This window comes from Mauremys reevesii, linkage group 1 (assembly GCF_016161935.1).
Source record: "Mauremys reevesii isolate NIE-2019 linkage group 1, ASM1616193v1, whole genome shotgun sequence".
NCBI classification, from domain to species: Eukaryota; Metazoa; Chordata; order Testudines; family Geoemydidae; genus Mauremys; species Mauremys reevesii.
This window is the reverse complement of record NC_052623.1, coordinates 221,935,853-221,949,887: the sequence shown is the minus strand read 5'-3', so window position 1 is coordinate 221,949,887 and position 14,035 is coordinate 221,935,853. Positions and strand designations below refer to the sequence as shown.

Here is a 14,035-nt window from a genome sequence, read left to right as displayed (position 1 = left end):
AACCTAGGACTCAGCACCCATGAGAACCCCAGTTTTGTCACATGACAGTTGTGTGAGATCCTGGGGACAGACCCTCCTGACTCCTGACCAGCACTTTGGAACCACCAAAACAGAGACTGGGCCCACCCAATACAGTCTATCCCAGGCGTGACCCTGAGCCCAGAGCGGTACATGCTGGGGTGGAGTTTGATGGGTGCTGTGTGACCCCTCACAAAGGGCAGACATGGGCAATAATGCCTGCACTGTAAGAACCTGATTATCACGTCTGAACATCCCACTAAACTGGGAAATAATTATAATACTTTGTCACATCTCTGTAGACAATTGGGTAATCATGTCCCTCTGATCTCCCTTCTCCTTGTTCTCAGGGTACGCCGGGTACAGGCTGGCAAATGGCAGCACAGGGTGTTCGGGGAGAGTGGAGCTTCGCCACGGAGGCACCTGGGGAACCCTCTGTGACTCCCACTGGGATTTGCAGGCTGCCCACACCCTCTGCCAGCAGCTTGACTGTGGATTCGCCCTGTCGATGCCAGCAGGGCAGCTCTTTGGCACAGGAGATGGGCCTGTCTGGAACGGCACATTTGGCTGTGAGAGGAACGAATCCCGCCTGAGGGACTGTCCTGTTACTGCACTGGGCACAACTGAGTGTCCCCCTGGGAGCGAAGCCAGTGTGGTGTGTTCAGGTGAGCAGCTGCAGTGGGAAAGAAAAGAACTGGGGACTGGGGAACATCCTCAGCCAGAACTTCACAGTGTGTCAATCGGCCAAGCTCCATTGGGCTCAGTGAGGCTATGCTGATTTACACCAGGTGGGGACCTGGCCCATAAATTGGCACCCTGTCCCTGCACCAGCCAAGTCTGCTAGAGCTGATCCCTCTGCAAAATACTTGTGGTGACTTGAGTATGGAATGTACCAAGGAAACCAAATTCTGGTCCCTGGTCCTCCCTTCACACTAACTGACATGGATCGAGTATCAGTTTGTGCAAGAGCTGGTGTGGAATAGTCCCACAGCCCCCACAGAGTAACTGCTATTATTGAACATGAGTAACAATCCCTTCCTGTTCCCCACTCCCCTCCCTGCCGTTGCCATTAACACTGGTCACTGCGCCACCTCGACACTCACTTTCCCTCGTGCTCAGGGTGCCTGGGCGGCAGGTTAGTGAATGGCACCGAGTGCTCCGGGAGAGTGGAGATCCAACATGGAGACACATGGGGAAGCCTCTGTGCCTCCCACTGGGATTTGCAAGATGCCAACGTCCTCTGCCATCAGCTGAACTGTGGATATGCCGAGTTGATCCCGGGAGGAGCCCATTTCGGGGAAGGGAATGGAACCGTATGGAGAGACACTTTTCATTGTGAAGGGACTGAATCCTGCCTGTGGGATTGTTCTCGCATGGCCCTGGGCAACCCAGACTGCTCTCCCAGAGACACGGCCAGGGTTATTTGCTCAGGTAAGTTTAATGCAGACGTGTATATGTTAGTTACAGAGCAGTGTACTGCCTAGTTTAGGATCATCATGAGCAGTCCCATTGACTGCAATAGTCAAGGTCAGTAGGGGTATCAGAATGTTGCTCTCTTTAAGTTCCCCAGATCAGAGACACCTCCGGGTGCAGTGCGGGTTGGCAAGATGGATCCTAGAACTATGACAGGGTGAACCGGAGAGAATGGCTCTGTGCTCTAATCCTGGGGTTTGTGATTCACAGTTTCCCTCAGTCCCAGCAGGGATGACTCCACCTTTCATCAGGTTGAAGTTGGTGTTGCAAAAGCAACCTATATGCAGAGATCTCATCCAGGCTGTGGGGCCATTACAATCCCATTTCACTCTCTTGAAAATTAGGTGTTTGCCCTGGTGTTCCTGGCCAAAATGCTTCTCCCGTTGCCCATCTTGGGTTGTGTGCTGGTGGGTTGCAGCCCTCACCTGCAGCGTTTGCTCAGTGTGTGTGTGTATGTTTGTAGATCATTAATACCCTACAACACTTCACAGAAATAGTCATTTCTTTGCGAAAGATCCCAGTTTTCAGGAAAGTAGTCAGATGACTCCAGAGCTTGGCTTCTGAACCAGCTGGAAACTTTCAGAAAGATCCTGCTCTTGGTGAAAGCAGCTGGTGCTTTGATGAAGATCCTCCTCTACAATGCAACACAAATACTGCAGGGGTCTTTTTCCTCCAGGCTTCTCCAAAGATCTTCAAAGGCTTCCCCATGCCCCACCAGACAACTGCCATAGCTGATAACTTGCCATCTATCTGCTGGCTATCCATAGGGGCTTAGGCCCAGATTTTTACACCTGTTTCACTGTTGCTCCATTCAGCATGGCAATGCCTAACTGGTTTAAGAGCCTGTTTCATTTTCAGTAAGGATTTAGGCACTTAGCAGCCTTCATCAATGAGATCAACAGGATTCACATCCCTGAGTGACATAACTATGCCAACCTCATCCCCAGTGTAGACAACAATAGAAGAATTCTTCCATTGACCTAGCTACCACCACTCAGAAAGGTGAATTACCCACAGCAATAGTAAAACCCCTTCTGTCACTGAAGGACACATCTACACTCCAGCGGCATAGCTGCAGTGCTGTTCTGTGTCACCATAGTGCCCATAGTGTAGATATGGCCTTAGTAAAATAAACATTTAATGCACACAGAAAACATTGTAATAACTATGAATAACATTTAAACAAAAGCAGCAACGAGTCCTGTGGCACCTTATAAACTAACAGATGTATTGGAGCATGAGCTTTCGTGGGTGAATACCCACTTCGTCAGATGCATGTAGTGGAAATTTCCAGAGGCAGGTATAAATATGCAAGCAAGAATCAGGCTAGAGATAACAAGGTTAATTTAATCAGGGAGGATGAACCTCTCTTCTAGCAGTTGAGGTGTGAACACCAAGGGATGAGAAACTGCTTTTGTTGTTGGCAAGCCATTCAGTCTTTGTTTAATCCTGAGCTGATGGTGTCAAATTTGCAGATGAACTGAAGCTCAGCAGTTTCTCTTTGAAGTCTGGTCCTGAAGCTTTTTGGCTGCAGGATGGCGACCTTTAAATCTGCTGTTCCAGGGAGGTTGAAGTGTTCTCCTACAGGTTTTTGTATATTGCCATTCCTGATATCTGACTTGTGTCCATTTATCCTTTTCAGTAGGGACTGTCCAGTTTGGCCGATGTACATAGCAGAGGGGCAATGCTGGCATATGATGGCGTATATTACATTGGTGGATGTGCAGGTGAATGTGCGGATATAAATTGTCAGTCAGGAAATTTAGGCTTGAAATTAGACGAAGGTTTCTAACCATCAGAGGAGTGCAATTCTGGAACAGCCTACCGAGGGAAACAGTGGGGGTGAAGGACCTCCATGACTTTAAGATTAAGCTAGATAAGTTTATGGAGGGGATGGTATGATAGGATAACGGGTTTAGTCAATAGGTCAATTACATGCCACAATGGTAATTAGTACAAAGGGTCAATGATAGGATATTGTTAGCCTTTTTCCAGAGGGTCTGGCTTGAGAGTCTTGCCCGCATGCTCGGGGTTCAGCTGATCGCAATATTTGGGGTCGGGAAGGAATTTTCCTCCAGGGTAGATTGGCTGTGGCCCTGGAGGTTTTTCGCTTTCCTCCGAAGAATGGGGCAGGGGTCGCTTGCTGGTGGATTATCTGCTACTAGAAGTCTTTAAATCATGATTTGGAGCATTCAACAGCAGAGTCAAGGGAGAGAATTATTTCAGGAGTGGGTGGATCGGCTTATGTGGCCTGCATCTTGCAGGAGGTCAGACTAGATGATCATAATGGTCCCTTCTGATCTTGAATTCTATGATTCTATGAATGAACCGGTGATGGTGTGGCTGGTTTGGTTAGGTTCTGTGATGGTGTCGCTGGTGTAGATATGTGGGCAGAGTTGGCATTGAGGTTTGTTGCATGGATTGGTTCCTGAGTTAGAGTTACTATGGTGCGGTGTGTAGTTACTGGTGAGAATATACTTCAGGTTGGTGGGTTGTCTGTGGGCGAGGACTGGCCTGCCACCCAAGGCCTGTGAAAGTGAGGGATCATTATCCAGGATGGGTTATAGAACACTTCAATCTCCCTGGATACACAATAGCAGATTTAAAGGTAGCCATCCTGCAGCCATTTCTCCTCCCTTGGTTTTCACACCTCAACTGCTAGAACAGGGCCTCATCCTCCCTGATTGAACTAACCTCGTTATCTCTAGCCTGATTCTTGCTTGCATATTTATACCTGCCTCTGGAAATTTCCACTACATGCATCTGACGAAGTGGGTATTCACCCACGAAAGCTCATGCTCCAATACGTCTGTTAGTCTATAAGGCGCCACAGGACTCTTTGCTGCTTTTACAGATCCAGACTAACATGGCTACCCCTCTGATATTTAATCAAAAGCTATTAAACAGTAAATCTACAGCTTCTCCTTATTCAGAATGTCCCCCTTTTGTTTCTGTTACAACTTAACATGTTCTATACTTTAGCACGCACATCAAAACACATTCCCCACTGATCTTCTCTTAGAGATGATTTCTCAGTCTTTGCAATGTGGTTGTAACATATAGTGTGTCTTCAGAGCTTGAGAAATGGCAGTACCTCAGTCGTTTCAAACACTTTGGAACTTGGTGAGCAATGAAACACTCTGGGGATCTTGGCAGCTAGCAGTGTTCCAGCCCTAGGCTTGGGTTAAGAGTTGACTGGGTCTCTCAGTTGCTGTTGCAACAGAAATCTGTAGCCTGTATTCAAAGTGGTACCAGGATTAGAAGCAGCCTCTACAATGTCTGTTCCCTGGATCTCTGTAAGGCTCTCACTCCATAGAGCATTGTCTTCTCTCCATAAACCCAGCTAAGGCAGGCAAGAATTCACAAATGCTCACCTCGCTAAGTGCTGCCTCATTCTCTCTCCTTAAGGGAGACAGAGTCACAGTTTAGAGCAGTCAGCTGATAGCTAAATGTAAATTCCCTAGGCTCTGTGGTCTCCACAGTAACAAATACTGCCCCCAACTCTCCCTCTAGGTCCATAGAACACACCATGGTGCACGAAACATTATCCCAGTGGAGGGTTTCCCTAGAAAATAAAGCTGGCATAGCACTGCCCTGTATCTACGGTGGTACAGGGGTTTGGACCAGCACTCACAGCAGACACATCTCTCAGCGCTCACAGCATCTATTAGCCGCTGAGTCCACAGGGCTGTCTTCGACATGGAATACATTAAAAAGCTGGGTTGACCCAGCTACATCACTCAGGGATATGAAAAATCCTCACCCCTGAGTGACATAGTTAAGACAACCTACCCCCCCAGTGTAGACAGCACTAGGTAAATAGAAGAATTCTTCTGTCAAGCTAGCTACCACCTCTCGGGTAGGTGCCTCAACTTAAGCAAAGGGAGAATCCCTCCAGTCAGCATAGGTAGGGTCTACACTAAAGGGCTACAGAGGTGCAGCTGCAGCTGTGCCATGGTAGCCTTTCAAGTGTATAAAAGCCCTTCAACTCCTGTATTTATAACCTTCCCCTGCCTTGCACTCTAGCTCTGCCCTCAGAGGGTGACTATGGGAAACCCACCTGGCAGGTCACACTCTAATGTAACAGAGGCCCAGAGTATCCAGCTAAAACCTATGTCCTCTCCCCACTGCATCTTTCGCTTCCTGTCAGAGAAATACAGTCAAATGCTGCAGTACAAGGAACGTGGGTCACACTGACACAGATTCTGTGTAGGAAGTAAGGGGATATTACAGTGGTCCCAATTCTTACTAACTACAGGGTTCATTTACACCTGTTGTGACGAAGTGGGAATATTCTTAATGTTTTCTCAGAATACTGCATGGGTGTCTCAGTTTCCCCTTTGCATTTCTTAACTATCTAGGTGCTGGGATAAGGGAGTGTGATTGTTGCAGAGCCCTAGAGGGCCAATGTGATGCTGTCTGCACAGAGAATGGCCGACACCCTGTCTCCTGGCAACTGATGGCCTGGGCCCCTCCTCTGCAAATGTGCCAACTGAAGGTGTTGGAGAACAGAGATCTGGTGATCTCCTGGCCTGGGAAATAGACAAAGGCTGGAGGAGGGGCTGGAGAGTTTCAGTTTGGAGGTGACTGGGCAAACTGAGGGAGGCCCAGGTGAGGCTCTGGCCTCCCTGGCCCCACCTGGCTGAGGGGACCTACAAGTTCTGTTGCGGACTATGTTCCTGTTGTCTAGTAAACCTTCTGTTTTACTGGCTGGCTGTCAGTCATGTCTGACTGCGGAATTGGGGTGCAGGGCCCTCTTGCTTCCCCAGGAGCCCTCCTTGTGCGAACTTGCTGTGGGAAGCACATGGTGTGAGAAGGGGATGCTGAATGCGCCGAGGTCAGACCGAGGAAGGTCAAAGCTGTGTAAGTTTCTTGCTCTGGCACCAGTGTGCTCACAGAGAGGAGGAATACTCCCTGAGTCCTAACTGGAGTCCTATGGAGTAGTTCCAGAGCATTGCCCGGTGACTCCATAACACCTGCTCAGAGTATAGGAGTCTAATGTGAGAATCAGACCATACATAACTTTAATTAAAAAAAAACAGAGTAATTGAATCCCTGCCTTAAGTGCAATATTAATCTCATCTGTCAATATGGAGTCACTACTGTCCTTTGTATGTATATTCTTATAACTTGATATATTTAGGAAGATTTGACATGTTTACAGATCATATTTTGGGAGCACTGTTGCTCCTTTGAAATGCAAGGTGCCATATACACTGTATAAATCTCCAGTGACCTAATCACCAGAAAGGGTCTTGGCTTCTCCCACAAGGAACTTCAACATCTTTACATGCTCACAGTGAACAAAGTTTTAATATGAAAAATACAAATGTTTAGAAAAAATGGGACCTTCCTCCCCCTTGCCCAGAGGTCACTCACCCCTCCAAGCATCATCAACAGCCAAGCCAATATCTAGAGTTCATGAGAAAGGTATCTCAAGTGTTCACAGTTACAGACCTGGCCTGGAAAAACCCAACTAAGTGCAGAAAAGTGTCCTGTTGTAAATCACAACTATCTCACAGCGCTGCCACTATCGGTGTGTTGGGTGACCACTGAGTGCTTTTGCATAGAGCATTTTGGTAACTAGGGGCCTAATCTGCCAGGTGTTCCTGAGCACTCTCCACTCACATTGACTCTTTAGGGAGGAGAGAGCTCCACATCCTGCAAGCTCTGATCTCAAAGCTGGGGAATTCTTTCCCTCCATCACCTCCTGCATTTCTGAGTAGATAGACAAATAAACCCCTTGAGACCTTGTTCCCTGTATCACTGCACAGCGGTGAGGGTTACCTTCCACTTGGCACAAAAACCTGTGTTTCACATCACATCTGTGTATTATTTTTCATGCAGTACCAGCAGGGAGTGTTATTCAGCTTATTTTGTGCCTCTGTGAGCCCAGGTCGTTCTGAGGCGCTCAGACTGCTGAATGGAGAGAGCCGATGCAATGGGACAGTCGAGATTTTCCTCCATGGTGTGTGGAACAGAGTCCTGGATGACCAATGGGACATGAACGATGCCAGCGTGGTCTGCAGACAGCTCCAGTGTGGAGTCGCTGAGAAAGCTTATAACCCCCCTAAGTCTGAGCAAGGAACAGGCCCTGTGGGGCTGAGAAGGGTCCAGTGTGCAGGAAATGAGACTCATCTGACTCTCTGTGACAACTACACATCTGAGGCAACCCAGGCAGGAATTGCTGAGGATGTTGGTGTTGTTTGCTCAGGTAACGTAGTGTGAAAATCTTATAAATATCCTGTCCTTGTTCAATGGGAACGTGACCCACCCCAAGGCTTGCCTCCACCCCACCTTGTGCTGAGATCTCAGCAGTCCTTGAAATGATGTGGATCCGAGGTTCCAACTGTGACCCATTTATAGTAAAAATATATTATATACAGAACAAAGCACTGCCATGTTATACGGTTAATGCAATATAGCAACCTCTCATATTTTTATGTTCAAAAAGATTGTGAAGATTTTTCACAATAAAAAAGTTCTCAATAAGATTACAAATTTTCACAAAACGTCTGTTTTCACTAAACATGTTCAGATTTTTATTGAAAGAACTTGAGCTGTTGATTAACCACAGTTAACTCACGCATTTAACTAAAACAGAGATTAAAAAATTAATCGCAGTTTAATTGCACTGTTAAACAATAGAATACCAATTGAAATGTTTTATTTTTGAATGCAGTTATTTTTTGTACATAATTCTACATTTGTAAGTTGAACTTCCATGATAAAGAGATTGCACTACAGTACTTGTATTAGCTGAATTGAAAAATACTATCTTTCATTTTTTACACTTTAAATATTTGGAATAAAAATACAAAGTGAGAACTGTACACTTTCTATTGTGTTATAATTGAAATCAATATATTTGAAACTGTAGAAAACATCCAAAATATTTAAATAAATGGTATTCTGTTATTGTTTAACTGCACAATTAATCACTATTCTTTTTTTAATCACTTCACAGCTCTATGAAAAACCCAAATTTATTTGTGGAACATGAAAAATATTCATCATCATTCATATTTTGGGGGAAAAAGGATGAATTTCCAAGCAGCTATAGCGTATATAGTGGCTTCTTGATTTTAAAGTCTTAAAAAAACATGCTGTCTTGTATCAGAAAACAAAAGTAAAAAACGGAAGTCGTATGCAACCTGTTTTGACCAAGGTTGCCATGGATAGTAGCTCTGTGCTAGATCCCCAAAGGAACTTGGACAGTGCAAGGCCTGACTCCTAGGTGCCTTGCCATCCAATGGAATCTTCAGCTCTGAGTCACACGCCCAGCTCCCCGTACAATGCATGGGGAGAGTTAGGCACCCAGAAGCCAGAAAGCTGAACAGTGAGCCACCTAAATTTGACAACAGTGAAAAGCCAAGAAAGGGAATAGGGCCTAGATACACAAAGTTCTTTAGATGCCAACCTGCTATTGAGCTAAGCCTCAGCTGCCTGACACACAAGCAGAGGTAAGCACCTCTCAGGGATCTCAGTCATGAACCCACTCCTGGAGCTAGGCATGTAAGCCAGGTCAGCTCTCTCATCTCCCCATTTTACCCATAACTCAGCAGTTAAAGCACTCAGCTGGGAGGTGGGAAATCCATGTTCAATCCCTGCTCTGCCTGATTTGGAGCAGGGATGTGAACACAGGTGAGTGCCCTAGTCACTATAGACTATAGGATATGCTGGGGTGGGTCTCTCCTGTTGGAAATGTTCCACTTTCTACAAATAATCAATCACTGAATCAGCAAAAAAGCTAGAGATTGATTCTAGCTGGTGGCCAGGGCATTCACCTGGAATATGGGAGAGTCAAGTCCCTGCTTCAATAAATGTAACAATTTATAAATTAGGTAGCTATGTACCTTTGTGGATCTATCCCTCTGTCACTTAGGACATACATCAAAATTGCTGTTCTAATGTGACCTTGTTAAGTCCTAATCTATAACTGTGCAATTTTCCTTCATTTAAAGTAAAAGAAGGAAAAAGGAATCTGTGATGGGATTTTTTTCATTGTTCTTGGTTGTACATGACTATTGTACACAATAATTCTATTGTTCTTTTTGCTGGTATTTTATTTACATTACAGTCCCAACATAAAAGTAGACAAGTAACAGATATTTTAACTGTGTCCCTTGTGACAAAGTACTATCTTCCTCTCAGGAGGCTCAGTCCTTTTTGCCTTGGAGACACAGGCTTGGGCAAGGCAGATCCTTACCAGTAGCACAGGATCCAGCTAGTCCTTTCCCCAGTCAGTCCCTTGGGCTTGTTTTTCTTCTCTTCTGGGGAGGGAGTGCAGCCTTCCTTCCTGGAATGGTTCAGTGCCTTGCTGCACTAAGCCACAGCACAGCACCCCCCTTTCCGCACAGGGGAGGGTTTAAAAAGGTCTCAAGCAGTTGGAGCCAGCTGAACCTAATTAGTTTCCTAGTAACCCCTTTTCCAGCTGAACCTAGTTTCCCCCTGGTTCTCTCTCCTCAGTGGATTGGGAGAGGCCTTTTAACCCCCTGGGACTACTTACTACCCCCCACCCCTTTTGTAACTGTTTGTCCTGGGTTTACCACACCATATATGGTGCACTGTCTGTTACTGCACTGATATCATTTTTCATGCCCATTCCAACTGCAAGGTAACTACAGCACATTAAGGGCCCATTGCTTTTCACATTGTGTCTGTGGGAGCTTCATATTTGATTTCAGCAGGGTAGAATTAGGCCCTAAGCATCTGGACACATGGATCCAATTTGCCTTTCTTTCACTTTATTTGTAAATAAATTGGTACCAAGTCTGCTTTTCTCTAATGTTCCGGTACCTCCTGTCATGCTGTCTGGAGTGGCTCACCACTGTGAGTGACTATCTCAGGGCAGACTCAAAAAAAACAAGGTCAGACACCCAAACTGCTGGTGTGTCCTATAACAGGGATCTCAAACTCAATTTGCCTTACAGCCAATGCCAGTCCTCAAATCCTCCCAGCAGGTCAATGATGTCACTGAAGATGGTGTTCAGAAAAGAAAAAGTTTATATTGATTTTTTTATTCTGAATTTCTTAGAAATAATAAAGCTGTCATACAATTTTATACAATTCTTCACCTGCCAGAGAGTTTTTAGTGTTTGCCAGACACCTGGCAACGTTTCAGTTCTGTCAGTTTGTTGATGTTTGGCCTCAGTGATTGAGCAGTTGAAACCTTCAGTATTGCAGCAAGGTGTGCATCAGATAGTTGTATTTGGTATTTTGACTTGTTTATATTCATTGTGGAAAAAAGTGATTCTGCCTCTATGGCTGACTCTGCCTGGCAACTAATGATATCTCTGTCCCTCTCCCCCAGCCAATGGGAGCTATGGGGGGCGGTGCCTACAGCAGAAATTGTGGACAGCCTGTCTACCTGTGTCGCTCCTTCTGTCTTTCCTCCATGGGCTGCAGTGGGGAGGTTCCTGGGCTGCAGATGGCCCGCAGGCTGGGAGTTTGAGACCCCTGTTCTATAGTTAGATTTCGCCAAGCCAGTCACAAACATGAACTCCTGGATCACTACACAAGTCTCATTATGGAGTCACAGACAGTCCCTTTAGGCTCTTCAGCCTAACTTGCCACTCAGACAAACTGAAAGTTGTGATAAAATGTCACTAAATCATAATATCACACCACACCAAGTTTCTCCCAGTCCCAAGGGACCAGTCAGTCACTCCAGACCTTATTCCAAAGATAACGCTGGCAGCTAGTTCTGTAGTAAATAACTAAAGGCTTATTAGCTAAGAAGGAAGAATGAGGGTTATTGAGAGTCTACAGCAGGTAAAACATAATAGGCAAATCAGTAACTCCAAATGGTGGCAGTGATGTAATAAACTGTCAGTTTCCCAAAAGTCTTTTACAGGGTGTCATGAGGTTCTCCATCACTGCTGATCTGGCATCTCCTCCTCGTCACTCTGGGGATTAGCTCTGGAGGCCAATGCCCAATCCAGAGAGTTTGCACACCATCACTCTGACATGTCTGCAGCACATCTTGCTCCAGGATCCGCAGCATCCTGTGATGGAGTAGGGACTGTCTGTGTGGTTGATAGGTGAGAGCCAGGTATGCAGCTGTAACATGAGCCTGGCCTGGGGGAGGGGAGGTTGTCATCTCTGGCTGGGGCTAGACAAAGGGAAGGGGGGAGTGAAGTCAGTCTTCGGTTTGGGAGCTGGGTGGTGGGTTTTCAGGGGATCCTAGGCTGGGATCCAAGCACCCTGAACCCCCCAGAAAGGCCAGATTGAGGGGTCCTGGCTCTGAACACAAGCTGGGCTGTATCCTGTGTTCCTGTTGTTCAATAAACCTTCTGTTTTACTGGCTGGCTGAGAGTCACCGTGAGTTCAGGAAGAGGGGTGCAGGGCCGGACTCCCCCACACTCTGTGACACATCCTCTTCATGACTTAGCCCTCCAGCTGGGTCACTCGGTGTTCCCCCTTACGGGATTCAGTCCATCAACAGTCCTAGGCTGCCTTCCCATTCACTGCCCTGGTGCCACTCCCACAGTGGCTGGTAGGGGAACCCAGGGCTGCCCTCTTTTCTGGGTTCCAGTCCAGAGACAGCTCAGCAGTTCTAGGCTTCCTCCCTCTGCCCACACTGCTCCTTACCTGGACTGATGTAGTTGTGGTTGGTCCTGCTTTGAGCAGGGGGTTGGACTAGATGACCTCCTGAGGTCCCTTCCAACCCTGAGATTCTATGATTCTATGACTGCTTCCTATACTCTGGTTCCTCTCCTCACTCTGGGTGAGCCAGACCCAAGAATCCTGCTTCCAAGGAATAACTACAGAGTATCTCCCTACAGCCCCCAAACACTCCTCCCTCTTCCCAGCGCATGACTTCTGCCTGCTTTACTCAACAGCCCCAGCCTGTAGCCAGCTTCCTGGCTTTATAGGTCCCACCAGTTCCTGAACAGGTGAGTCTCTCTAACCAGCTGATTCCGGCATAAAGCTCCACTGTTTGCAGTGTAATTAGCTGATTAGGACCACCTGGCCCAACCCAGCTCTTACAGGGCTAGTGTGGGGAGCTCACCCCTTCACACAGGGCTACCCAGAATAACTCTGTGGATCTCTGTCTTCTCATTCAGTTATTCTTCTCTGTTAGAATCCAAACAGCCTAGAGATACAGGATCTTTCTTTGAATCCTTATTTATATCTTCTTCTCCCAGAAAACAAGCTGACGGTCTACCCATATGGGCTTTCCCTTTGATGACAGGGAGTGAGAAATGCACTTAGATTTTTGACCTCCAACCTTATGCATAATGGCCATTTGCTTTGAAATTAGCATTTTCTGTTAAAGTCCTTAAATCCTAAGCATTTCACAAAATTTATTTGATGTGTAATATGTGTTATTTCGCTACAAGTGTATTTACCATGTACATGTTTGGCATTACATTATGACATGAATAGATAAGCGAAAACAATACCAGTAACATTCCACTAGTTTTCATAAAGTTTAAACATCTGAATACACCTTTCTACATCTAACCATTACTTTGATCTACACGAGTGAACTGATCTAAATACACTCTAGCATGACCTGGTCAGCCAGTGTCACACCCTCCACATTCAGTAACAATTGAAAAGAATATTTGGTTTTGGGTAAATTAATTGCCTAATAATTCATTGAACACTTTGCTGCTTATCATTTAAGAGTTGTTTGAAAATATTCAAGATTTCAAGTATGGGCTGACTCTGCTAAGCCTTCGTCTCACAAAGAAGCTCTGACCCATGTGACAAGTCCCTTAAGGATTGCTCTGATGAGTAAGGAATTCAGAATTAGGCCCTTTCACTCACATGCTGTTTATCAATAATGCTCTGTAAAAAGTATTCCTTGTTTCCTTACTCAGCTTCTCTTCTTTTCTGTGTTTCTTCTTAAAGACAGACTTTTAAAAGCATTTCAATATCTCAGCCATTGTAGCATCATAATTGATTACATGGAAGCTGTTTAATTATCCTCATATTGCACATTAAAAGCTGGGATCTATCCCTGCAGGGAGCAGGCGGATCAGACTGGTGAATGGGACAGGTCGCTGTGCCGGGAGAGTGGAGATTTATTACAATGGCAGCTGGGGGACAGTCTGTGATGATTTCTGGGATCTGTCAGACTCCAATGTCGTCTGCAAACAACTGGGATGTGGACATGCCATCAATGCAACTGTCTCTGCTCATTATGGGGAAGGATCTGGGCAGATCTGGCTGGATGATGTGAACTGCTCTGGGAATGAATCCGATCTCTGGGCGTGTCCTTCCAGGGGCTGGGGCCAGCACAACTGCAGACACAAAGAGGATGCTGGAGTTCTCTGCTCAGGTCTGGTCCAGGAATGCTGGTTACCAGGGGAATTAATGGGGAGGGGGGGCAGACAATTGAGGAGAGAACTTAGAATGATAGAGCCTTTACCTCACTGTCTCTTTTCTATAGGGTGCCCATACATCCAGTTTTGGCCGGGACAGTCCCTTTTTTAAGCCTGCCATGGCCATCCCTACTGTTTTGGCAAAACAGGGCATTTGTCCCGTTTGCTCTTGCCAAGTGATCATAGAATCATAGAATCATAGAATCATA

At 46.1% G+C, this 14,035-nt stretch overlaps 1 protein-coding gene across 1 annotated transcript in view; it reads left to right on the top strand.

Moving 5' to 3' along the window:
- LOC120371254 (scavenger receptor cysteine-rich type 1 protein M130-like) overlaps positions 1 to 14,035 on the top strand; it is a 58,399-nt gene that overhangs the window by 40,689 nt on the left and 3,675 nt on the right. The window contains exons 4-6 of the mRNA XM_039486876.1: positions 369 to 683; positions 7,616 to 7,705; positions 13,469 to 13,783. Coding sequence (XP_039342810.1) covers positions 369 to 683; positions 7,616 to 7,705; positions 13,469 to 13,783 — 720 coding nt within the window. The remainder of the gene's footprint in view (positions 1 to 368; positions 684 to 7,615; positions 7,706 to 13,468; positions 13,784 to 14,035) is intronic.